General features: G+C 31.4%; 1 protein-coding gene across 1 annotated transcript in view; it reads right to left on the reverse strand.

Moving 5' to 3' along the window:
* Nucleotides 1-366: 366 nt before the first annotated feature.
* Nucleotides 367-27,894, reverse strand: part of LOC139516792 (uncharacterized) — a 35,304-nt gene continuing 7,776 nt past the window's right edge. The window contains exons 2-12 of the mRNA XM_071307099.1: nt 26,195-26,600; nt 22,690-22,834; nt 16,239-16,338; nt 15,900-16,019; nt 15,271-15,327; nt 14,353-14,520; nt 10,981-11,281; nt 3,960-5,529; nt 2,795-3,548; nt 1,629-1,784; nt 367-1,308 (exon numbers count right to left, since the gene is read on the reverse strand). Of these exons, the coding sequence (XP_071163200.1) occupies nt 1,126-1,308; nt 1,629-1,784; nt 2,795-3,548; nt 3,960-5,529; nt 10,981-11,281; nt 14,353-14,520; nt 15,271-15,327; nt 15,900-16,019; nt 16,239-16,338; nt 22,690-22,834; nt 26,195-26,555 (3,915 nt within the window). The 5' untranslated portion in view covers nt 26,556-26,600 and the 3' untranslated portion in view covers nt 367-1,125. The remainder of the gene's footprint in view (nt 1,309-1,628; nt 1,785-2,794; nt 3,549-3,959; nt 5,530-10,980; nt 11,282-14,352; nt 14,521-15,270; nt 15,328-15,899; nt 16,020-16,238; nt 16,339-22,689; nt 22,835-26,194; nt 26,601-27,894) is intronic.

Raw genomic sequence — 27,894 nt, forward strand, 5'->3', positions numbered from 1 at the left:
TGAAAAATTATTAACACAAGCAGCTGCAAACCATCTATGTAAAGCAGCAAGCTATTTATAAAAGTTTGTATAATCAACTGCCAGGAGCTGTGGTTTAATCAAATAATTTACTGGGAGTTGTAAAACTGTTGGTGAAACGTAGGTCAGATTTTAACTGCTCAGAAAAAAGAAATCCTTGTTTTCAAATGCATAAACTTTAAATATATATGTTGACATTTCAAAAACTACTCAGCTAAAAAATAATTTCATGTATCTTTTTATTTCTAAAGCACAGGGCAAGGGCCATGATAATCTGACAAGTCTACTAAATCCTTAGGCAAAACTTATAAGAGTGACCTTTGTTATATACAGGGTATCCAAAGTATATTTCTTTTTATCTTACAAGTATTTAAAACACTACAAAATTTCATTCATAATTAACTGACATGCTGGTGACAACATAATATATAATCAGCTTTTAAAAAATTGTGTCTTAATTCAAAATTTTTATTTGAGACATCAGTGTTAAACAAAGGTCACAACTGACAAATATATCTGGTTTCTGTACCCCAAAGTTGCAACTGATGAAAATATCAAGTATGTTCCATCTTTTAATTTAAAAACATTCAGTGTATTTGATGATTTTTGAAAATTTTCAGCATTTTTTCATCTCTGCATCTCTTTTAGATAAGTATTGTAAAATAAAGTTTCGATCAGATGCAGACAATACCTTATTATCTTTCATGGTTATAATGCAAATGTTGTGCAGTTTGAAAATAACCTATGGAGCATGTTTTGCAAAATAAACAAAATCATGGCACATCACTTTACATATACAAATTGCACTTTGCCTTTGAATGATTTAAAGAATTTCAATTTCTTTTTCCATTTTTGTCAAGGATGTAATCATGAAATGGTGAAATTAGTTGTTTGTCCTGAATATGTATGAAATATTTGCCACTGAACATTTGCAAATTGCTTTCAAATTAAATTTAGTTGAACCAAACAACCAGGAAGTAAAAAGTAAAACTAACTTCCTGAAGAATTGTCAATAGCGCACATTCCTTACTTTTTACTGCAGCCATGTAAAAATATTAAAAACATTGAAGTATAAATATAAAAAGATTTTGTATCACAATTTTAGTGTTAGTTATAAGATACGTCTTTAGAAAAAAAGTCCTGAAATAACAAAGCTTTCAATAAATCTGGTGGGTCTGTGTTGGACTGTTCCATCATATCATAGGTGGTTAAACAGTAATTTCTAATAGCCTGCATCAGATTACAAACTGTCCATCCTCTAGACAAAATGGAATCAACTGTTTCTTGTAACTACAAAAAAAATTAAAAATTAAAAATACATATTAATTCAGAGGCTGTACATATTTAAAATCCCCTAAATTAAGTTTTGTATTATCCTAAATGAGATTTCATATAAAGTACTTTGTTTGATCTTCTTCTGAAACCTTCTATTTCTGACAAGGCCGAAATGTGTCATTTTCATAATTTTCTTCCTATCTTTTTTCAAAATGAAATAATTTACAGTCCTAGTCATCTCTACAATCTAACAGATTCTAAATTACACATACCAGTTCCATATTAATGAATCCTAAATCCTAATCCAAAAAATTTAAATATATACCCCAACATACCTTGATGAGTTTGTCGTTATGAAAAGTATAGTACATGACATATGGCACCCCAGCATACGATGCAGCCATCCACTGTAGCATAGCTTTCAGCTGAGGATCACCACCGAATGCTCCACAACCCCAATTACCTGTGGCAATAGGTCTACCAATATTTCTCTGAAAAACAAAGTCACAAGTCACAAATGATTTTGAGATTGGAAATTGGGAATGTGTCAAAGTCTGCTTTTTCTATTTATTAATATTTTAATAAGATATTGTTAGTCAATCACTGGATGGTAAGAATATTTCATTTTATACTGCTCTTTCTTAATACTATAACCTTTCAGTAGCAAAATTACTTTTACTTGCCATGATCGTCTTGCCATTAGTTCATGTTTATCAACTTACAAATGTATATTTCAATATAAGACTAAAAAATAAAACCAATTTACACTATATCAGAATCAATTTGATATAAATCAAAAAGTTGATTTCAATGTTAATAATAGATCATTTAGATGGCAGTTTTTTTTTATAATTTCTGTACAATCTATGCAAAACTGACTACATAAACATGTTAAAAGAATAGAAGTTGATGCCAGTATCAAGTCTGTAGTTAGTTATTACATAAACCTGTTGTCATTGCATTTTTATATTTTTCGCACCACTGAGCACATTTCATGTTAATGGCAAATCTTTTGAATATTGATAAGTATGTTTGTATTTAACTAAAGACTGTAAATTAACCTTTACTTAATGAATGGCTATTATTTATTTTGAATTTATTGAATCATAAAACTAATTTTTGACTCTTCACATTGAATAATCCGCGAAGCGGATTATGTAAAATGTGAAGAGTCAAAAATTAATTTTATGGGTCAATAAATTCAAAATAAATTATTGCCATTCATTATAAATAAATTTCTATGAAAATAAGGCTCAAAGAACTTTTTATATTATTTATATTAACAATATCAACGTACGTACACACATGTTGGCGTATGAATACACAACATCAGAGTGGGCGTGTCGCCATAAAAATTGACAACATTGAAAATAAAACTAATACTTTTAACCAATCAGAAGACAGTAAATACACCAAATTTATTTATATGGCTGTGTTGGTTTTATAGTTGATGATTTGCTGCTTTACTGAACTTTAACTTTGAATTTAAATATAGACTTACCCTTTTTGTGCTTTCCTTTTCTCGTCTAAACACATTAATAGATCTCTGCAGTACATTAAGTGCCAGAACATCAGCAAATTCTTCAAGTCTTCTATATGGAACATCTAATGCATCAGCATATTCATCTGATTGGCTATGTGAGTCATCTTCACCTTTCACCTCACTTTCCTTCTCATTGATTGGATTCCTTTGCATCCAATCATTATCATCTTTTAAATCAGAAAAAGCCTGGCACATTATTTCAGCAGCAATTTTTTCAGCATAACTATCAATGTTATTATTTTTATAAGATGTTGAAGTTTGACAAGTTGGCAGAGCTCCACCAAACATGACCTGAAAACTTTCTGCAATTATATTATGTGAAAGTTGTTCAGCAAAGTTAGATAACTCCTCCAAGGGTGGACTTGGTGTGGATGAACATAAGGAATACAATGAAGTTTCACTACCTATTGATTGACCTTGTTGACTGTACAATGAACTTTTACTACCTCTTTTTTCAGTAAGTCTCTCTGATGATTTGCTTTTAGAATGTTTAGAAGATTTTGCTGATCGCCTTCTTTTAAAACTTCCCCTAGATTTTGGTCTACCAGCTAAGAGTAGCTGTTCTTCAAATTTGGCTAAAGTCTCGTCTTTAAACCCACTTATACTGCTGCGCCATGAATGACTAGATGAACCACTTGTACTTCTGTTTGAAGAATCAAATAGGTATAGTTCAGGAATTTTACATTCTGTCTTCATTAACTCCTCAGCAAATCTGCAACAGATAAGTAATTCAAATAAGTTAATAGCTGCCAATCTTAGTTTTACTTTCATCAAATACAAAATGTTTACATTTCTGCAGAAAGATAATGTTTTGTTTAAAGAACACATCATCTTCTTACAGGTAGTTTATCACTTTTTCTTATTTAAAAAAAACATTCAATAAAAGAAGCAGGCAGTAGCAGTTAAAAAAAAAAGCAGTCACTCTGTCATTTTGAAAAAAAATAATAAGACCTACACTTAAATAAGTCCATTAACCTACCATCAATTGCAAATCCTAAATAAACAAGTCAGGATCCATGACCAGGTTGTTATTATCAGTATTCAATAATATGTGCATAAGATAAAATAACACTTAAATGATTTTATAGTATTACCTATTACTAATATAAGTATATTCACTCACTTAGATAAAGTTTCATCATGGAAACCACATGACTCTCTTCTATACTTTCTGGTGAAATCAACAGAATTTCGACCGTCTTCACAAATCTCTGCTTTTAAAATGGCAATATCTTCATCAGTTCTACTGATCTTTTTCTTTGGTCCATCACTTCCATTTATTGAGTCTTTTAACTGCCTTGCTGCTTTATTTGACATTTGCAAAGGTTCACTGCTACGTCTAATGTAGCTTCCACCGTTTGTATTTCTTTGAACTTCTACAAAAGCAGTTGTCAAAAGGTCTCTTGAAAGAGAACTTGCATAAAAGCTAACTTTTCTTTGATTTTTGCCCACATACTGGTCAATTTTTACTTCAGTGGGTCTTTGATTATAACTAAAGCCATCGGTATTGTGCTTTCGCCTGCCTTTTATATCTATAGTTGGACTTTTGACTCTTTCTATGTTATTTTTCACAAGAATGCTATTGCTAACTTTATCTGCAGAAACTGTTAATAATGGAATACTACCGAGAGTTGAATCAGAATTGTCATCTGTCAGTTCAACTGATTCATCTCCATATAAATGAATACTACTTATTGGTTGCAAAATATCTGAATCACAAAAGTGTTTAACACTAGGAGATTCTGAATGGTTGGAATAGCTATCAAAAGGAGATGAAGAACATTCTGATACTGATCTGTTCAATGTGTCGTCCTCATTCATGTCATATCTATCATCGTCCTCAGTTAAATATTTCAAAACTGCCTCACTCATTACATCATAAACTATGTTCGTTGCCATTTCATGGCAGCGCCTATCTGCTTCTTCTCGTTCTAAGTCAGCGGAACATGACTGATGCTTAGCACCAGAAGATACTGGAATGTTTGATTCTGAAAAAAAATTATGAAATTCTTGTCTTATTTCATCTCTGAAAAAGTCATCACAAAAAATTCTATCCATAAAATCATGGGCAAACTTTCTAGCTGCCACCATGGAAATTTGAGAACCCTCTTCAGGGTTCCCGGAAGATTCCTCTTCTGAAAGTTTTCTTGCTTTAGGTTTATTTATCACAGATAAAGGTGCATTGTTATGAAATTCAGTCATGGTAGGGGACATTGACTGTAAAACGTTGGCAGCAGTAGTTGTACCCTCAAACAATATGGATGACACTAAACTTGCAGCAAACTCTCCAACTAAAGGATGAAATGTTTCTTCTTTAATTGTGTGTTGCTTCCCTAATAATTGTTCACGTTTCTGAAAATTCTCGTAATATTCTTCGAATTCTGAACTGAAATCTGAACTATATCTAGTGCTACAACTACTTCGTCTAGAGCCTACATCACTTAGATTTGAACTTCTACGTCTCAGACGCAAGTACCAATCCTTTAAATCAACATCTAAATGGTCCATGCCATCATCCGGTGGTGGCTTTTCATTGGTCGAAGTTGATGATGATGATTCCTCTAAATATTTAGTATCTATATGAACTTGCTGTGTTTGGCCTTTCCCTGACATTTCAGAACCTGCTTCTAACAAAGCAGAGGACATTATTTCTACCAATAAACCATCTGCATAGTTCAACAAAGATGATGGAACTGAAACATAAATATTCTCTTGTTTTTTAAAATACATTTCATTCACATTCAACATTAAAATGATGTACAAAATTGCTGTAGACATCACATCTAAGAATAAATTCCTTAAGGTAACAGGTACGTAAATGGCTTGTCCTGCGATTTTTAAAAGAAATTGTATGCACGTTGAACTTATTGAATGATAATGAAAAATCGAAAAATTTAAGTTGGTCACCGATCTAATTTCCGAGTTCCAGGCATTTGAAAATGGTAATGAAACAACATAAAGTACATAGACATAACGTCAAATTTGAACCAAAAATAAGAAATTCCAAGCTTTATTTATTCTGAAGTTTAAACCAATCCCACGATTTTTCTATAAAAATGAAATGTCTTTAAGGTATTATTTTCCTTTCTTTTAATATAATTTTCATGGGGTTACCGAACTCCTTTTTCATATATCAGCCGTTGAAAGAGTGTTGTTGACGGGAAAAGAGAGAAAAATCATGACGTCGCCGAAAGGATTACGCAACGTCAAGGCTATTTCAGCAAAATTGTAAAGACAACGACTGTCTCATTTTAATTTGTTTGGCTATTCAAATGCGCTGTAGAGCATATTATCCTGGAAAAAGGATTGATTACCTATTATTGTTTTTTCAGTGATTATACGAGGTCCTAAGTATTTATAACATATTTCTGAAAAGATTAAAAACACAATGTTTAAGAACATATGTTTATAAACTTATTGAACAGAAACAATAAAATATCTATCATTAAAATAGATTCTCCGAATGAAGAGATACATTTAATGTTCACATATTCGACCAAAATATTGCTGCTTCACAATATTTGAGGCGAAATATACCGCGCAACGGGAAATTGAAACTTATAAGCCGAAAACATACTGACAATGTCTTGTGAAAAAAAACGAAAAACGACCAAAGGACAAACAATGGTAAATAAATGGGACACAGATGCGCCCGCTTGCATATGTATAATAAAGTGATATTGTTAAAAAAAACTTTAAAAGTGACGCCACCAAAATTTAAACTAGATCTGTGATTTTTTTATTTTTTTTTGGTAATCAGCATTGTGTATAAGTCTTCTAACATTTGGCTGAGGCAAACTAAAGTTAGAGAACGGAAACCAATTCTGGACGGTACGACGGACGGACAGACGGACAAGTGTTAAAAGTAATGCCCCCTCTGCTACGGCGTGTGCATAAAACCTCACCACATTTAACTTTTAATCCTCCGATAGTTGCATGAGGTCATACATATAAAATATATAAAATTATGGTTCAATGACACGAGAACACAACATAAACATGAACACATACTTCGATCCAAATAGTACCGGTCATTTGCAAACTTAAGTAGTGTGTTTAATATGACACAAAAGGAGATGTGGGATAAATGTAGATTATAGGCAAAAGACCAACAAAAAGAATATTTCAAAGTTTGTTGCATATTATCTCTACTTTTTTCTCCATCGTTGGTTTTGTTTCCGTTATTAAAGTGCGGACAGTGCATAGATTTGAATACCTAAAAACAAATGTATATAAATTTCAACTTATTTATCTTTTGTTTTTGTTTTTTTTTTGTTATTCCGCTTCGCCGCGGTTGACAATGTTTTCTCGGGATACCAATCTGCTCTATCCCCTACTCAGCTATGTGTTGTTATAAATTGTTCAACATAGACTTTGAACACACTTTACCGTGATGACGTTCAGATAAATGTATCCAGTCTAGATTTTGTGAGCTGTAATGATCAAGCTTACAATGTACTGAATAGAAAAGCTGCGTGTGATTTTGAAGAACCGTCTTCGAGGGATTTTAACGTATGTATTAGATGTTGCAGAGATTGGAAATCGCCAACAGCTTTAGGACCTCGTAATTTATGCCAACAATATTGCTGTTAGTACTTTAGAATTTTTTGCAAGTTTTGCGAAAATTGAGAAGAAATACGTAAAGCAAAAATAAAAACTCTTATTCTATTTTTTATAGCAGCATTTGCACATGTATAAATATATATAAACAGTATCAATTGAAATCGAAATAACTGTAATTCCGAAATTTTGCGCAATTTGAAATGAATTGATTGATGCAGGCAGACATTTCTATATCTTCAGTATAATATTTATATACTTTGCTGATTATTTTATTTTTGAAGTGGCGGTAAAGCCGTAATTTTCAATCAGCGGATCTATATTTTTCCCTGCCGCTTTTTCATGCTGGGAGCTTGTAATTCAGAATGTTCCATTCAATTCCAATTGACGGAAAAGCAACGTGTATTCATTTCTTTTAAATTTTCGTTCATTTTGAAAGACAGTTTTACTTCGGAGTTCCCGTTTGTTCATGCGGAAGGCCCCATCACTATAGTAGTCATTAAGATTCTCGTTCAAGTTTATTGTCACTTTCTCTTTGCTTACCCGTCTGAAGTAATTTCCGACATTATATTTTACAAATTTCATGTCACACAGAAAGCAATTAAATTAATAAAACTCTTTTGCTTTTTAATATTTTGTTTACTATAAATTATTTGTTTTAAAATAGCATTAGTACTTTCATTTTCAAATTCTATTTATAGACCATATCGTGGACGTGAAAGAAAGCACGATAAAGAAAGATTTATGTTTATATTTATATGAGAAAATGGTTATATAACAGTTATAACATGAATATCAAATTAAAAAATATTAGTATTAACCTCTTTTTGTGTGTCGAGGATTGAATACGTCCTAGCCGTTTTCACTCACGTTGACAGTTGTTTTGGGGAAATTTATTTCTTTGAATGCAAATGACTGAATGCGGCAAGTCCGTGACAAAGTTTGCTATGGAATTTCAATAAATAAAATAGTGTAAGCTTTAATTTGTTATTGTGGGAGTTTACGTGTGTAATGCATGTACGTGTTTATGATATTCTTATCAATATATATTATATATATATATATACTACATTTCGTTTTCACGTCACATATCAACATTCCCGATTTTTTAAGTCTCTGATCTTGGCCGATTACCGGAGTATAGTAAGTGCATGTAAGGACAGTTACCCTAAGGTATTTATATCAAATTAGTTCCGAGATCCATTCTTTGTACTTTATACAGTTTTGTAGAAATATAATTTTTATGCAAGCTTTAAGTTGGTCAGCTAGTATTAGTAAAGGACAGTAAACCCAATTCAGTCGCTCTTCGGCCATCACGACATGCCAAGTTTCTTTCATTTTCATGGGAGGAAAGCACTGTTTAAATGTTACAAGATATTTCATTTTACATTTTTCAATTTAGCTATATTTTGAAGAGATACATTTAATGCTCTTCCAACAAATTGACCATTATTCAGACGAAGCGGAATATATTCCGACATCTTGAAAATATTTGTTCTGGTGTACGGGAGATAACTCCCATAGCAACAAACGCCGATTTTCCCGTTTTCCGCTAGAGGCGTTCATTTACGTACCTCTCACCTTAAGGAGGCTCGCGGGTATAAGATTTTCAGAAAAAAAAATTTCATTACAAATTTTATAAATTACCTTAAGTAGTTGTTACTTTATCATATGGCAAAAAATCATTCCGAAAAATCAATTCGTGTTGGCCCCAGCTGACTTTTAAAATGCAGATATCATTGAAAAAGCACGAAATTATCTCCCTTTGGTGCGAAAATGCTATTTTTTTGCATTAAAATTGAAATATCTTTTTTTAATCATCGGTGACCTATATTTTTTATTATTGTTTTCAAATAAGCTATACATAAACTAAATAATTGTAAAATTTAAGCGATTTCTGTAATTAGGTTCTTTTTTTTATTTCGATATAACCTCTTTTTCTCATATTAGTTCAACAGAAAAAAAGTACCTTTACAAAAATGTATGTCTCTTTCGAAGGCAGATTGTGAGCGTAAATGATCGGTGACCCCTCTTTTTTATTTTATTTTTCTATTAGGTATAAGATAAAGTTCATTTATAGAAAAAATTAGCAAAATCTTATATTAAATAAAAAAAAATGATTTAGACCCGCGAGCCCCCTTAAGTGTATTTCTCCCTTAAATTTCCTAATACCATAATTAATACTCTCTATTTTTTTGTATCATAACATTTAAAGTTATACAAGTAAACATAAAGGAAAAGATTTACACATAATATTTCACTTTACTCCAATGACATGGTTTTGGGCTAACTTCACAAATGGATAGAACTTTTGCTCAGTGGCATATATATTCCAGTACGGTGCATTGAAACCACTATCAATGTTTATTTTACAGAAATCACTAAATTATATCAGATTTATATGAAAACCTGTCTATATTAACAAAGCACCAGTATGGTCTGCCTTGTGTTGATTATTTTTGTAATGGAGGGGTAGCATGATTTCCAATGAGACAATTAACCACCAGAGACACTAGGACCAGGCTGTAAACAACTATAGGTTGGTGATGTGGAACTATTCAAGCCAGGGTTTCCGCTGGCGGTCGCCATTTTCGCAATTTGCGAAAAAATAATAATTGTGGCGATAAAAATTCGTCATTTGCGAAAGAATTTGGCGAAAGAAATATATAGAATGATTTATTTTCCTCAATCTTGTTAATTTAGTTTTTTCGAGTTTCTCGGACTTTACCCGATCAGACAATACTCGGAATTCACCTTGACCTCATTAAGATTTGGACGAAAAATCAATAATCAGCTGATTGCATTTTATAGCTATCAACAACAAAGGACTAATTAATAAAGGTGTTGATTGATTTGTTTGACAAAATGATATTGTTAAATGGCTTCCGCTAAATGTCACATACAGAATTTATTTACGACTTTGTGACGCACGTGTTTGAAGCAAACTTTTGACATCTCCTCTCCTTTTAAAGATAGTTTAGAAAAGAAAGCTGTTGTTGTGACGAAAAATTTTCAAAAGCAAAAAAAATCTCCGATTCAAAACTTTAATTATTCTTTGACTTTAATATAGGTAATTAATTAGGGAGACTACTTTAAAGTCGTTTGAGTGACACGTGTGTTTCAAGCATAGTTTAAGTCTCAACTTTTTCATTTACGATGGTCAAGAAAAGAAAGTAAATGTTTAGTGTTTATTCATTAAATGTAAACTCTAAAATAAGTTTGACAGAATAAACAATGCTAATTTTACCACATCTCCTCACTTTGACATAAATTCTGAAAGTTTATGTACACTTCAATTGAAATGGCATGCAGAAGATGTATATTTTTTTTATATACCAGCTTACTTTCTTAGAGTTCATCAAGATTCATTTGTGCATTTTATCATTTTATCTTTTTATCTTTCACTTCTTATACCTTTTCATTATTGCAATAAAAAAAGATTTATTAAACTAGTTCATCCTCAAATATAAAGTATAAAATACTAAAATTTAACAAACCAACAAAATATACTTTTCTCATACAAGTACATTGTACATTGCATTCTAAAAATACTATATTTCTTTGGCCACATCTTTTATTATTACCATTGCCAGTATTGGTTTCATCCTGTTGTTCTAATTCCTCCTCAGCAGCTGTCATGTATTCCTCTTCACTTGCTGACTCCTTCCTACTTTCTGATCGGTCATGTGATAACATTCTCTTAGCCAACTGTTCACAAGGATATACAGTTGTTCCCCTATCTACTTTAGCTGAGAATCCCACAAATGCCTTGTTAAGGTCTCTAAGATAATACTGTTCTGAGTATTGACAATTAGCATTGTTTTTTCTATATCTAACAGCATCTATTGCACATAAAGTAGTCATTAAATTGCCATGTTCATCCACCTGAAAATAAAATAGAATTACTTCTTTAAATTACATGAGCCATGTATACACTATAAATATAAAGAGTAATTTTAAAAAGAATTAGTTGATATAAACAATTATGTGACAATGTCAAGAGAAACATGTTAGCAACCAAAATTCATAGTGTTTTTGGTTACCTTTATATAATTGTTAAGTGGGATAATGGTCTAGATTTATTACTACTTCAAATGTCGCCTTATTTGTTGATGTTCAGAAAATTTCATAGCAGTATTATAAATGACTTGGATTGTCTCCAGTTACAAATTGAATATATTCAATTCAATGTTTATTTGCACTATTATTTATCATGTTTTTAGGAATGCTTCATTAATTTAAGGCAGTCTGGTTCTTTAACATATTAAATTCCTGAAATAAGAAACAATCAAAATGGCAATCTGTTAAAACAATCATTCAATGCTCGAAAATATACTAACAACACAGTCATTGTAATTACCTACTATAACAATAGGCATTGTAATTGCTTATTTTCTGTAGCAACATAGTCATTGAAATTACTTAGGTATCAACCATAGTAACTGTCATTGTAATTATTTAATTTCTTCAGTAAGAAAGTCAATGAAATTATGTTATTACTATAGTAGCAAATTCATTGTCATTATTTAACTTCTAATGTAACAAAGTCATTGTAATTATTTAACTTCTAAAGTAACAATTTCATTGTAATTATTTAACTACAGTAGTAACAAAGTCATTGTAATTATTTAACTTCTAAAGTAACAATTTCATTGTAATTATTTAACTACAGTAGTAACAAAGTCATTGTAATTATTTAACTTCTAAAGTAACAATTTCATTGTAATTATTTAACTACAGTAGTAACAAAGTCATTGTAATTATTTAACTACTTGAGTAACAAAGACATTTTATTATGTCATTGTCATTAATAAACTATTTGCTCCTGGTTTTTTTTCTTTCTTTGTTCTAAAAAAAAACCACCTGTCGTGCAATTAATTGAAAGCTTTTATAGCCAAATTTGAGCAGACTTTTTATCATGGTTAGCTGTTTTCATTTATGTTCACAGAGCAGTCAGTCCTGAACATGTACAAATCAAAGTCTGAAAGATGTTCAAATGTTTGGAGCTTGATGGGATTTACACCAGGGGTCACCACACTTCAGAATTATAGGGAGAAGTCACTTCTCCCTGGCAACCAAACAGGGAGAAGTGAAGACCCAACAGGGAGACTTCAGGAAGAAGTGAAGGTCCCAAAAGGGAGACTTCTGGGAAAATCGACAGATCGCATTTATACTTTTTAAGAATCTAGTTTTCTAATAATCTATACCTTTTTGTAATTTTTCTAATAATTTTTGCCTGACAATTGCTAAGGTAGTGAGTCCCTGTCTTGCCATGCGTGTAGTCTGATTTTTTATTTTTTTTATTTACTTGTGTACCTATGCAAATTGTCAAAAAATATCATGACATAAGGACAATAAGTTAATGGCATAAGAGCTATGGTTGTTCTGGTAAGTCTGAATGAATTGAAGATTTGACATGGATCAAATTATGCTGCATTTCAAAGATTTTAAAATTAAACCAAGTCTAAGAACCTTTTAAAACAAAAATAATAATCAATTAAAAGTCAAAGTACGGTTTCACCGTCTTTCATTGCTAAGGTCAAGATTAAAAAATCTATTTGTTCTTAAAATAATATTTAATAGGAATTCAGAAAGAAAACTGTTTCTCATGTGTTGAAAAAGTAAAGTAAAACTCTGTTATTTCAAATCATCTGCAATTGTTTGCAGTATTATCACGGAAAATGCCAATTCCCAAAATCAAATTGCCGTTAGAAATGTGTTTCGTTGATTTAAAAAAACTAGTGTGTTTCAATATGACTAAATCACAAAAAGAATAAACATAGTAAAAGTTTGAAAAGTTGTATTTTTCATAACCGGAATTGAATAGGTACTTGTAAATCAAAAACAAATACGGTGCGATCTGCATCAAAAATTTGTACTTTATATTTTTCTAAAATACAACTTTGGAAGTAAATAGTGCCGTTCCTTATCAAATTAATGAGCAAGTAGTCATTAAAATACTGTTTAAAGGACCTTTAGCTGAAACAAAGCACATGTAGCAGTCTATAAAACCAAATCCTGAACAAAAAACCAACTGCATTTTGTAGTTTATAATGATTGTGCTGGTTCCCGGCAGTCTACAAACTTTGAACATAATAAAATACAAGTGGATACCAGTTGATAATATTCCTTTTTTGAAAAGAAATCTGAAATTTTTTATGGGGCATCACATTTTGTCAGTAAATATAAGAAAATCAAAATTAATAGTGTAAAATCAATATGGATTGGGTAAATGATGAAAGTTGAAAAGATAAAAGGGCGCCATCTACAATTTTCAATAACAAAGATGGCGGACAATAAACAAATCAAAATTGAGATTTTTCTTGTTTATTGCTTATAGTACACCTGGGCAAGCAATTTTATGTGGGAGTATACTATGGCAGATCAGTTCTGAATTCCGGGAAAATATGTTTTGAATTTCAATACTTATCAGTCGCTTACGTTTGGATCGAGAATTTCTCAAAAATCAAGAGGCGACATTGGGGAATTTTACTGAAAATCGAGGGCGACATAAACTTCTCCCTGGAGTTTCTCTAGAGCGAAGTGGGGAGACCTAGAGCGACTCTTTGCGACAAAGTCGCTCACTTCGCCTGGTGTGGTCACCCCTGCAGCAGACTTAATTAATTGCTATATAATACCTTCCAGAACTTCATGGATGAGTAAATGTTATTATTGTATTTTCCAAGCAATTCAAATCACTTATATCATATCATTATATAATATATAATATAACCATAACTGCGGCACACTATTGTTCATATACTGTTGAGACTCTGTAAAACCACAAAAATTAAATTATCTGTATATAATATATATATACTTTTGATTTGTCATGTGTCAAAATAGTTGTGATGACTAAATTAACATGTTATAAATCAACTGATTTTCTCCAGTCAGCCACAAAAACAAATTTTACAACAGTATATAAAGCATTCAAGTACTCAACAAGTAATTACCATTGTTGCCTCTGTAAAATCTCCTTCATATTCTAAACTACTAGCATATCCACTTGTCCTTGAAAACTGTTCATAACCTTGTAAAATAATGGCTTCATTGTCCTCCATAACTTCCATAAATAGCATTGACGTTAACAACTCAGGACAAACAGAAAACCGTATTTCTTCCTAAAATGTACAAACAGTTCACATAAAAACAAAATTTATAATAGAAACATTCCTATAAGGTACAAATGACTAAAGCTCACAAATTTTTACAAATTAGCAAAAACTAAAAATATCTTCATTTTCTGTCAGAACAAAAATTGTTGCTTTTACAAACAGTTCACATAAAAGCTAAATTTATAAAAGAAATATTGATTAAAGGTGCATGTGGTATTCATGTCAAAGACCTTGAAAATAAGAGCAAAAATACACTCTACTTATTAAACTATATGCCTTCTTTGTTTCCATGTTCAAGTTAGGGGTCATCCTATTTATAGCTTGACTGGAGATTTTGAGTGTTTTTCTTTTCTTTTAAACTTTTATGACTTATGGTCTAGGTAGACAATGGTGAAAGCTAGTGTCTGAGTGATCATTTTTAACTGGTTTAGTACCACCATAGCTTGTGCATATATACATGTACTTGACTGTCTTGTTCCTCTATTTTTTTTTTAAAGAGACAGATATTAGTGGTTGGTGTGGTCAGTGGTATTAACTTGTAATGTCCAATATCTTTAGTAATTGCTCTTATCTTTTATATGCATAACTAGATTGTTTCTATTACATGCAACAGTAATGGATTTGAACCTTGTCTGTCTTCCTATCGAGTTATATTATTACAATTAAAATGATGTCCATACTAAACACATGCTACTCTTTTAATAATATGAAATAGTGTTTGTAAAATATAACACTACAATTAAAAGATAGGTTTACCTGTACACGGCCTTTAGATAATACTCCTCCACCAATGTACTGGTTTGCAAAGTCAACCTGCCACATAATAAAATATATTATTGTACAGAAGAAAAAAAACAATTCATGAAGAATGCATCAGGAGTTTCTATCTCACAGTTGATACAATATTCATGAAATTCCATTTCTCATAATTTCTTTGATAAATGGTTGCTGCTATTCAATTAAAAGTTCCAAGTGGTATTATTAAAGTTAAAGTTGAAGGTGGTTGATTGTAATCAATGCCACAGATGGCCCCAATCTACAGTCCCATCCTCTTTTCCTTCATTGTGACATCACTGAATGAGACTTCAGATTTATTCTTGCAAGATCAGAGCAACTAGTAATACATTTGGCACAAGGGAGCTTTAAGAGCCCCTGAGTTCATCCTCAGTTTATTTTTTTGTCAGGATTTGTATTTGGTTTTCTATGTTGTACATGTATTTTGTGGACTTGTTTGAACCAACACCAAATTTGCAAGAATCTCTCTTGGTGGTAATATATTGAATATACTTCAAAATTACATGAACTGTTTACCATTTTTATATAACATCAGTTCAATTCATCTCTATAATATTGTTTTATCTAAAACTGTATGAAATTTTCCTCACCTCTATTGCACTACACCCAGCATCTTCTATAACACCATCCTGATGAACTATAAGGGGACATAACTCTACATCACAGTTCAACCATGTGTCCATACAAGGTAGCTCATCCCATGGAATTACCTTGATAAAATTGTCGAAGATAGTCATAAGTATAACTTATTTAGCAGAGCATTACATGACAACATTACAAAGTTTGACAAATCATCAAATTTCTTTAGTTTAAGAAAAACTACTATAACATATTACATTATTGTAGTAATTAAACCATTTTTAAGATATTATCATCACATACTGAAAATACAAAGTTCTCTTCATGTACAAATGGAAATAATTATTTACCTGTCTAACAAATGTAACACTGCCCTGAATTTCAAATCTCCTGTCAGCTACCTTCTCAAAGTAATTCAAAACACATCTCAACTTTGCTAGCTGGGATGATCTGAAAATAAAAATTAACAATATCGATCAGGTACATATACATTTACTACCATTGCAAGGCAAATCACATTCAAACTCTTGTAATTAACTCCTTGCAAATTGTATATGTAATAGAGTGCATTTAAAAGTAACTTATAAGACTGAAAAATACAATATCAAAACTTTCATTTTTAATTATTTTTGTGAACAATAAATAAAGGGATGGGCTTTAGCCCATGATACGCCCGTTGTTTGAAAGACGACGGGCGTATAAAAATGGCAAAAAGACTACAATGACAATGAGGAACAGCAAGAAGATAACAGGGAAAGTGAAGATGGTGAAAGTGACTCTACTGAAAGTTATGATCTATATGAGGGAGTAGGTGATGAAAATAAGGATTTCATTGATGATGAAGATAAAGATTTCATTGATGATGAGGAGGCCTCTTCTGAGAATGAAAATGAGAATTTTTCTGATAATGAGGACAGTGATTACAGTAAAGAAGACACTGATGATTAAACCTAGTTCAGCTTTTCAATATTTAGCATAAAAATCAAATATCATTAACATTGGCATATAACATAGAAGTCTTCAATGCAATATAAGGAAAGTGATATATGATTATGGGTTTTAGTAATTCTATGGCTGATTTCCAAATTTTATAGTAGTTTGAAAGAAGGTAATTTTCTTGGGGTATATTGCTCATAGTTAGATTCTGTTGAACACAGTAAGGAATCCATACTAAATTATACAAAGATGTATGCAAAAGTTGTTCAAATGGTGCTTAATATGGTGGATAATGTTTATTACCTTTTTATTGTTTAGAATATTCACAAGATGATCATATTGATAAATGTTTAGGAGACTTGATTTCCTTATTTTTTTCATAAAATGACACCCTTTAACATTTAAGGAATATTTGGTCACATGTTAGGATTTTCATGTTGTCACTTGTTCACTTATTATGTGCTATTGTAGACTAGTTATGTTTTATAACATTTTTTATTGCGCTCAACCCTTCCACCGAAACCGAACTCTATAAAAAAAGCTGCAATGCTAAGGTATCATTTGTGATTTCAATTGCAACCAATTTTAACAAGAGTAAAACATCCTATTTGCAAAAAACAGTATTTGATTTTTATCCATAGCTTAGATAGTAAAAATGTTATCATAAAATGATATATGCCTCAGGGAACAGTTAGTTTCTCAGGGACTGCTAATGTGCTTTCATCCTTGCAACCATTCAATAATAGTACAAACGTATGACATTCATGGAACCTATTTTTTACAAGAAATTTAATGTTTTAAATTGAACTAAAGATTTTACAAATTTTATGTATTAAATTGAACTAAAGATTTTACAAATTTTATGTTTTCATCAGATTTTATTAAGTATTATTTGTTACATCAATAGATATAAACAATTCACCAAAGTTTCATGGACATTAGTGAAAGCCTTTTTGAGTTATTGTACTAAGTGTTAAAAATCCCCCTTTTTTTATGAATAAAGCCCCATAAATCCAAAACTTAAAATCTGAAATTTATAAAAATTGAAAGGGAGCTTACATTAATAGATATAAACAATTCACCAAAGTTTCATGGACTTTGGTGAAAGCCTGTTTGAGTTATTGTCCGAAGTGTTAAAAATCCCCCTTTTTAGCTCACCTGGCCGAAAGGCCAAGTGAGCTTTTCTCATCACTTGGCGTCCGGCGTCCGTCATCGTCGTCCGTCGTCGTCCTGCGTTAACTTTTACAAAAATCTTCTCCTCTGAAACTACTGGGCCAAATTTAACCAAACTTGGCCACAATCATCATTGGGGTATCTAGTTATAAAAATGTGTCCGGTGCCCCGCCAAATCAACCAAGATGGCCGCCATGGCTAAAAATAGAACATAGGGGTAAAATGCAGGTTTTGGCTTATAACTCAAAAACCAAAGCATTTAGAGCAAATCTGACTGGGGTAATATTGTTCATCAGGTCAAGATCTATCTGCCCTGAAATTTTCAGATGAATCGGACATTCCGTTGTTGGGTTGCTGCCCCTGAAATGGTAATTTTAAGGAAATTTTGCTGTTTTGGGTATTATCTTGAATATTATTATAGATAGAGATAAACTGTAAACAGCTGCTGTTATTTTAATCAGTAAGACTTTCTAAGATAACTATACGAATACTAAAAATCTGGACTAAAAATAAGGCGTATAGGTACAATTTTCAATTTGTTAGCGGGCATGAAGTTAAACAGCGAATCAAAGAATTCAACTTTATTTATAACTAATGTAGGACAATGCTGTTGATTAAAAAATACTCCATTCCAGGACCTTTTGTTTTCCAAATAATTAATATTACCAATAATTGATAAGTTCCAGTTCGACGGGTTCATATCTTAGGCATGACTTTATCAGATCACAATACTAATACTAAAATAAGGCTTGCGCATAGTTATATACTTTAATTCAGTCACGGACCCACGATATCACAGGTGTGTTCTAGTCTTTATTAAATTTAATTCAAAATAATTTAGAGAACATTGGTAATAAAGTGTAATGTATATATATGTTGTGAAATTTGGTGTTTATTTAAATAGATGAGTTTAATTTGAAGTTATCATTTTATAATTGAACCAAATAAAAGACGGCATCCCTAAAATACGTTCTCAAAAATGCTATAGTTATATTAAACGTTTATTCATCCACATCATTCAAAATGTTTTGTTTTTAAATTCATTGTAATCAGATGTAATCATGATTACTTTGCCAATGTAAATAGATACTTCAGAAATGATGTAATCATTAATTTAATTTAATCGTACAAATGACAAACTAATTGTAATTTAATCAATTACATTGAAAGTAATCGGACCCATCTCTGAAACAGCAATAATGTTCAGCAAAGTAAGATCTACAAATAAGTCAACATGACCAAAATGGTCATGATCTATCTGCCCTGGAATTTTCAGATGAATCAGATAATCGGTTGTTGGGTTGCTGCCCCTGAATTGGTAATTTTGAGGAAATTTTGCTGTTTTTTTGTTATTATCTTGAATATTATTATAGATAGAGATAAACTGTGAACAGCAATAATGTACAGCAAAGTAAGAACTAAAAATAAGTCAGTATGACCAAAATAGTCAATTGACCCCCTAAGGAGTTATTGCCCTTCATAGTCAATTTTTAACAATTTTCTTAAAATTTGAAGATTTTCAATAACATTTTCCACAGAAAGTACTGTTATAGATAGAGATAATTATACGCAGCAAGAATGTTTAATAAAGTAAGATCTACAAACACATCACCATCACCAAAACACAATTTTGTCATGAATCCATCTGTGTCCATTGTTTAATATTCACATAGACCAAGGTGAGCGACACAGGCTCTTTAGAGCCTCTAGTTTTTTTAATAAAGCCCCATTAATCCAAAACTTAAAATCTGAAATTTATAAAAATTGAAAGGGAGCTTACATCAATAGATATAAACAATTCACCAAAGTTTCATGGACATTGGTGAAAGCCTTTTTGAGTTATTGTCCGAAGTGTTGAAAATCCCCCCTTTTATATGAATAAAGCCCCATAAATCCAAAACTTAAAATCTGAAGTTAAAATAAACGAAAGGGAATATACGTCAACAGATATAAACAATTCACTTAAGTTTCGTGGAAATTGGTGAAAGTGTTTTTGAGTTATTGTCCCAAGTGTGGATGACGGACGGACAGATGGACGGACGGACGGACAACGGTATACCATAATACGTCCCATCTAAAAGACGGGCGTATAAAAAATAAATTCTACTAACATAGGTAATGCCAAGTTTTTATCTCAATATTGCTTATAATTGTATCATGGAAACATGTAATATCAGTCTTTTTATGGTGACTTGAATAACACCAGTATCACTCAGATTACAATTCTACCTTGACAGGTAAGTTTGTATTTAGCCTATAAAATACTTATTTAGCCTTGAGAATTGAAAGGTCAGTTGATCCCATTCATACAATAGAAGTTTACCTATAAGGGTCAGAATGGGGTTTACAGAATAGAGAATAAATGTAATAGCAACAAAAAATAGAGAATAGAAAAAATGAACAACAAAATAAAGAATAGAGAATAATTTAATGCGGTGCAAAAGTATAAAGAATAAATGTGCAAAATAAAAAGGAAACTTAGGTAACTGTAATGCAATACCGATAATATAATGATCAATGTGCATAATTGATAAATAATCTTGTAACAGAAAGACTATATAGTAAAATCATTTTCATGAGAATTTGCTTTACAGAATGAGAGTTATTTTTAAGGCTATTAAAAGAAAAATGACCTAAAAATTTAAAGAATACAGATATTAACAAGAGGCTGTCACAACGACAGCAAACCGGATTTATCAACATTTATTTGTGTCCTGGTAATATCACAAGAACCATTACTGATGAATGGTGAAAGTGAAAATCATCAATATTAAATTTGACCTCCATTTTGTCATCAGTATCAACATTTTGAAATAATAATATTTGAAAAGCTTAGATTGAATGGTTCATGAGTAAATGCAACAACGTGAATGGAAACGCCATTTTACGATCTTTCAAGAACCATAACTCCTGAACGGTAAAAGTCAAAATCGTCATAATGGAACTTGACCTCTTTTTTTGTCATCAGTAACAACATATTAAAATTTCAAAAGCTTTGGTTGAATGGTTCATGAGAAAATGTACGGACACGACGGGAAACACCATTTTTCAATCTTTCAAGAACCATAACTCCTGAACGGTAAAAGTCAAAATCGTCATTATTGAACTTGACCTCCATTTTGTCATCAGAAACAGCATATTAAAATTTCGGAAGCTTTGGTAGAACAGTTCATGCATAAATGCACGGACACGACTGGAAACTCCATTTTTCAATCTTTCAAGAACCATAACTCCTGAACGGTATAAGTCAAAATCGTCATTATTGAACTTGACCTCCATGCTGTCATCAGTAACAATATATTAAAATTTGGGAAGCTTTGGTAGAACAGTTCATGCGTAAATGCACGGACACGACTGAAAACTCCATTTTTCAATCTTTCAAGAACCATAACTCCTGAACGGTAAAAGTCAAAATCGCCATTATTGAACTTGACCTTTGTATAGTTGTCAATAATAACATATTAAAATTTAAAAAGCTTTGGTTGAACGGTTCATGAGTTAATGCACGCACAACATTTGATTGCCGCCTTTCAAGAACCATAACTCCTGAACGGTAAAAGTCAAAATCGCCATTATTGAACTTGACCTTCGTATAGTTGTCAGTAATAACATATTAAAATTTTAAAAGCTTTGGTTGAACGGTTCATGAGTTAATGCACGGACAACATTTGATTGACGCCCGCCCGCCAGCCCGACTGCCCGACCGCCTGGCCGCCCGCCGTACATCCCCAAATCAATAACCGACATTTTTGTCACAAAAATCCGGTTAAAAAACCCATGCAGGTCCTCATGTCATTTACATTGTCAAAATATAGGACACATCTAGTCAAACTGGTTTTAAACTAGACATCTAGTCAAACTGGTTTGGTATAACTGACTGTTTCTTGCCCTAGATGTCTATTTCACAGTGACCTTATGTGTTTGTGCTAAGAGTACATTGTACTGTCAAATTCATTGATTTTCTGTTGGGACATGACCTACATTGTAAACATGCAAAATAGTGGCTTGAGATTTCAACTGATATTAGTATAATAAATTAAAATTTGGAATATTATATCCTGGTTGATGATGGGTTTTTTTTGGGACCAAGTGATGTTTTCTTCATTCTTGTTCACATTATGATTATTTTAACCTTCAACATTGTTCAATGCACATTAAAAGATATAACAGTCAAGCAGATAGTTTTTTTTTTATATCTGAAAAAAAACTACCATGTAAAGAAATATGCAATTAAAAGGCCTAAAATAACCACTAAAATTCAACATTAACAGATTTTTAACAATTAAATCAAGATGCACAAAGTTTTAAGTATTGGTCAGAATATAGGGTTCTTTTGTACTTTAACAATATCACAATAACAATAAAGTGACCTTAATTTTGGACAAGGTAAATGGCATGAAGCCAAATTTATCAACCTCTATTGTATGAATGGGAAACTGACCTTTCAATTCTCAAGGCTAAATAAGTATTTTATAGGCTAAATACAAACTTACCTGTCAAGGTAGAATTGTAATCTGAGTGATACCAGTGTTATTCAAGTCACCATAATTAGGTCTGTATTCTACCTATAGCCAATCAACCCAGTACTTATCTTTTTTTTCTTTTTTCCTTCAGAACATCATCAACAAATAAAGAAGATGAAATACTTGTGAACTTAGATCAAAAGTAACAATTACTACTTGAAAAACATACAATTCTGGAAGATACTTGAAAAAATTGGTAAAGTTTATATCTTTCAGCTTTCTCCTAGAACCTCTACACTGTCTTGGAAATAAGCATAGAAATCCACTGGCTAGTATACTGGCAATGCACTGCTTATTAAGTACAGTTTCACTACCTGAAAATAGACGATGTTAAATGAGTATTAACAAGTGAAACTGCGAGCTACTGCTCACTGATGATACCCCCGCCGCAAGTGGATAATATTAATAGTGTAAAAATATGCAAGTGTTCGGTAAACAGGAAGTTGTCGAGTGATGAATCTGAAAACACATCACACGGTATAGCTGACTTATAAAAATCCTGAAACCAAATTTCAGAAATCCTTGTATTGTAGTTCCTGAGAAAAATGTGACGAAAATTTTTAACTTGGTTATCATGTGTAAAATCATACAAGTGTTCGGTAAACAGGAAGTTGTCGAGTGATGAATCTGAAAACGCATCACACGGTATAGCTGACTTATATAAATCCTGAAACCAAATTTCAGAAATCCTTGTATTGTAGTTCCTGAGTAAAATGTGACGAAAATTTTCAACTTGGTTATCATGTGTAAAATCATACAAGTGTCGGTAAACAGGAAGTCGTCGAGTGATGAATCTGAAAACGCATCACACGGTATAGCTGACTTATATAAATCCTGAAACCAAATTTCAGAAATCCTTGTATTGTAGTTCCTGAGAAAAATGTGACGAAAATTTTCAACTTGGCTATCATGTGTAAAATCAGACAAGTGTTCGGTAAACAGGAAGTTGTCAAGTGATGAATCTGAAAACGCATCACACGGTATGGCTGACATATATAAATGTTGATACCAAATTACAGAAAGGGTGGATGTGTAGTTCCTGAGAAAAATGTGACGAAAGTTTCATGGGACGGACTGACTGACTGACGGACGGACAGACTGATGGACGGACAGACAGAGGTAAAACAGTATGCCCCCCCTTTTTTAAAGCGGGGGTATAATAATGATTTAGATAAATTCTATGATCATGAGGCAATAGTATGGTGTGAATCTTAGGTTTCGTAGGAAAGCTGTATGAGAATATACATAAGATTCAATTCCTTTGGTGAATATCAATTAATGATGATAAATCGCAACTTTTATTAACATTTTCAAATATTATATGTATAATTATTTCCGTCTTAAAATAATAACAAGAGGCTGTCACAACAAGGGATGGGGTCGATTACTTTAAAATGTAATCGATTAAATTACAATTACTTTGCTAATAAAATGTAATCGATTACATGACAATTACACCATATTTCATATGTAATCGATTACATTAGATTACTTTTATTTATTGTAATCATGATTACTTTAGATTACTTATGATTACATTGTATATTGCTATATCAAAGTTTTTTTATAACTTTTTATCCGCTTATTTTGGTGATTTTTTTTAAAAGCCTTAATTTATTCATCTTTTAAAAGAATTTATAGACAAGACAGTTACATTTACAGTGTAACATGTGTAATTTGATAAAATAGCTATAGACAAGTGTCCTTTCTCTATGTAAAAGATGTAAATTTATTTTTAACTACAAATTGTAACCAACTGCCTAATTAACAAAAAAACTAAAAATAAAGAAAAATTAATTAAGTATAGTTTTATTGTCTGTTGGGACATAATTGACACATCCATTAATGTTTTACAGGTGTTGATCACTACTTCCATTTTTTTAAACAAACAATGGGTGGGCTTGGGTATTAAAATTTTATTGTCTTAATAACGATATAAATAAAGTTAAAAGTGGTTGATTATCATTATTTGTTTGAAAATTTTTAATACTTGATCTAATTGAAATTAATAGAATTATAGTCAGGTGAAAACACAAAACAGTTTTGTAACTTAGGAAAGATTATACATTTCTCTTCATTTTAAGCAACAGTTTATTGTATTGATGAAACTTCTGACGTCACCTATTGTTTACTATGCGATATTTATGCCATATGTATACACTGTACATGTACAAAATGTACTTGTTTATACTGGTGAGCCTTAAGGCTAATAAAGTTAATAAAGAATAAAAATAAGAAAGCACATGAATTTATGGAAAATAAAATTCATTCAATTTAATCAATGAATGAAACCTAGTTTTAACTTCCATTTTGAATTAAGTGGGCTTATATATTTATGCCTACCATCAAAGTCAAATAGGAACTAAATGTTTTCTGCATTTGAATTTCAATGTATTTATGTACAAATATTGGGTAAACTAATATGAAATTGGAGTTAATATCAGAAGTTTTCAATCAAGGAAAATAAATGCTTTCAAGGCATATTCTTGTATCATAAGAGCTCAATTTCACAAAGAAATATTGGACAGTAAATTTCTTTTTGTAAACTGTTAAAACAAAATAAAACACTTGGTTATACACATTTGTTATATAGATGATCACATTAAACAAGGTCCCTTCATTGTGATTACTAGTTTCATGATTTTTCATTCAAGCTTTACATTTTCTTATTTTCATCTTGTCTATCAAAAACTATTTTCATATTTATACAAGATTTGTAATCATCAAGTAATCTTATGAATGTAATCTTAAAGTAATCTAAAAGTAATCATGATTACACCTGTTTTTTGCCATGTAATCGATTACATTACGATTACTTGTAATCAGAAATGGCATGATTACTGATTACATAGGATTACACTGCAAAATGTAATCGATTACAGCTGATTACGATTACCCCATGCCTGGTCACAACGACAGCAAACCGGATTTATTAACATTTATTTGTGTCCTGGCAATATCACAAGAACCATAACTGATGAATGCTGAAAGTGAAAATCGTCAATATCAAATTTGATCTCCATTTTGTAGTCAGTATCAACTAAAAAATTTGAAAAGCTTAGATTGAATATAATTAATGGTTCATTAGTAAATGCAACAACGTGAATGGAAACGCCATTTTACGATCTTTCAAGAACCATAACTCCTGAACGGTAAAAGTCAAAATCGTCATTATTGAACTTGACCTCTATTTTGTCATCAGTAACAACATATAAAAATTTCAAAAGCTTTGGTTGAATGGTTTATGAGAAAATGCACGGACACGACTGGAAACACCATTTTTTAATCTTTCAAGAACCATAACTCCTGATCGGTAAAAGTCAAAATAGTCATTATTGAACTTGACCTCTTTTTTGTCATCAGTAACAACATATAAAAATTTCAAAAGCTTTGGTTGAATGGTTTATGAGAAAATGCACGGACACGACTGGAAACACCATTTTTCAATCTTTCAAGACCCATAACTCCTGAACAGTATAAGTCAAAATCGCCATTATTGAACTTGACCTTCATTTAGTTGTCAGTAACAACATATTAAAATTTTAAAAGCTTTGGTTGAACGATTCATGAGTTAATGCATGGACAACATTTGATTGCCGCCCGTCCGCCGTACATCCCCAAATCAATAACCGACATTTTTGTCACAAAAATCCGGTTAAAAATGGAATATTTACCTATTTGTTGTCTACTATACAGTACACCACTCAGAGGAACAACATTTGGAAGTTCTAAAGCAAAATCAACTATAGCTGGGAATGTAGAACGCAGAAATGTTCGCTTCTCAACCTGAGATGCTGTCTTCTGTAAAAACTCCACTAAACCATAGAAAACACAACTTTTAAAATGTATTCTAGTTGAAGATTCTGATTCTTCTTTACAAAGATTGACGATTTCCTGATGCTTTGTGGCCCATTCTCGTAAACTGCATGTTGGATCCTGAACACAGTTTTTCAAGTTTTCCAATCCATCTCGTATGACATGCCATGTTGGTAAGTGACAGGGCAGACGTAATGCGTCAAAAGCATCATCATTCATTGTGTTAACTTCTTACAATGTAAACTCCATTTAAGCATTCACGACCTAAAAAAACCAAAAAGATACATTGTTTAAAAAAAAAAAACTTTTTTAGAGTACAGGTTAATAATGTGAATTTTCACGTCCAATACCTTAACATTAAATACTTCATGATGTATCAGTTTGTAAATTTTGTTTAATATATTTTTTGAACACCATTTCCTTTCCTTTCATTAATGGCTATTATCGCCTATAATTATTTATAATGGATGTTATATGTCTTTTTGTTCAGTATTGATTTTATATTATCTATAGGAAACCAATTCCATACTTTTTCCACAATTGATCATTAATGTACCATTTTAGTAATACATGTACGGTATTTGTAATTTCTTGTTACTATTTATAACTAATTCTAATTATACTCTATTTATAAAAAGATACCTTCCTCTAACCAACAAAGAATAAAGGCTAGTAGGACAAATGCTTTTTTTTATTGGTTTTTAATTGTCTATCAATAATCTATTTAAATGATTTATATGTATTTTTTTGTAACTTAACATCTGTTCAGCAAGCAACTGCTTACAATCAATGTTCATGAAATAAGAGAGTCACTTCAAATTATAAACAATTTAATAGATAAGGATGAAAATTAAAAAATATCATTCTGTCAACTATTACATTCATGATTTGTATTACTTTGAAACCTAGCATGTCAAACTAAGCCACATTACAATCATACATTCTCTTTCTAAATAAAGTTTGTGATTCTGAATCCAGCATTGGGCCTGTGTACTCAAATACCAAATGAATACAATCTTTATTGACTTAGTTGCCAGTTTTCCTACCAAAGGTGTGTAGTTCTCTCAAGTACTCCAGCTTGGTCTAGCAATAAAAACAGACCACCACGTAATAGCACAATAGTGTTGAAAGTAGGGTTAAACACCAATTAATCAATCAGAAATAATTTTTTTTAAGACTTTAAACTGTAAGTTAACATGTTCATTTATTCATCCCTCCATTATCATAACAGAGCAGTGAATCCTGTCACACAAGATCTGGTGAATTATTTGAAAAATATGGTTTAATTCAAGGAAAAAATTATAATTAACCATCTATCAGACTACCACCAAACAACACAAAAAACATATGCAACTTTTGTCAAGAAGAGATGAAAATTAGAATCATACCAGTAAGGCCATACTTAACCAGATGCTCCGCAGGGCGTAGCTTTATACGACCGCAGAGGTTGAACCCTGAACGGTTAGGGCAAGTATGGACACAACATTCAAGCTGGATTCAGCTCTAAATTTGGATTGTGATTAAATAGTTGACACAGCATAGGTTTCTGACACAGAAT

The sequence above is a fragment of the Mytilus edulis genome, chromosome 3 (genome assembly GCF_963676685.1).
Source record: "Mytilus edulis chromosome 3, xbMytEdul2.2, whole genome shotgun sequence".
Taxonomy (NCBI): Eukaryota; Metazoa; Mollusca; class Bivalvia; order Mytilida; family Mytilidae; genus Mytilus; species Mytilus edulis.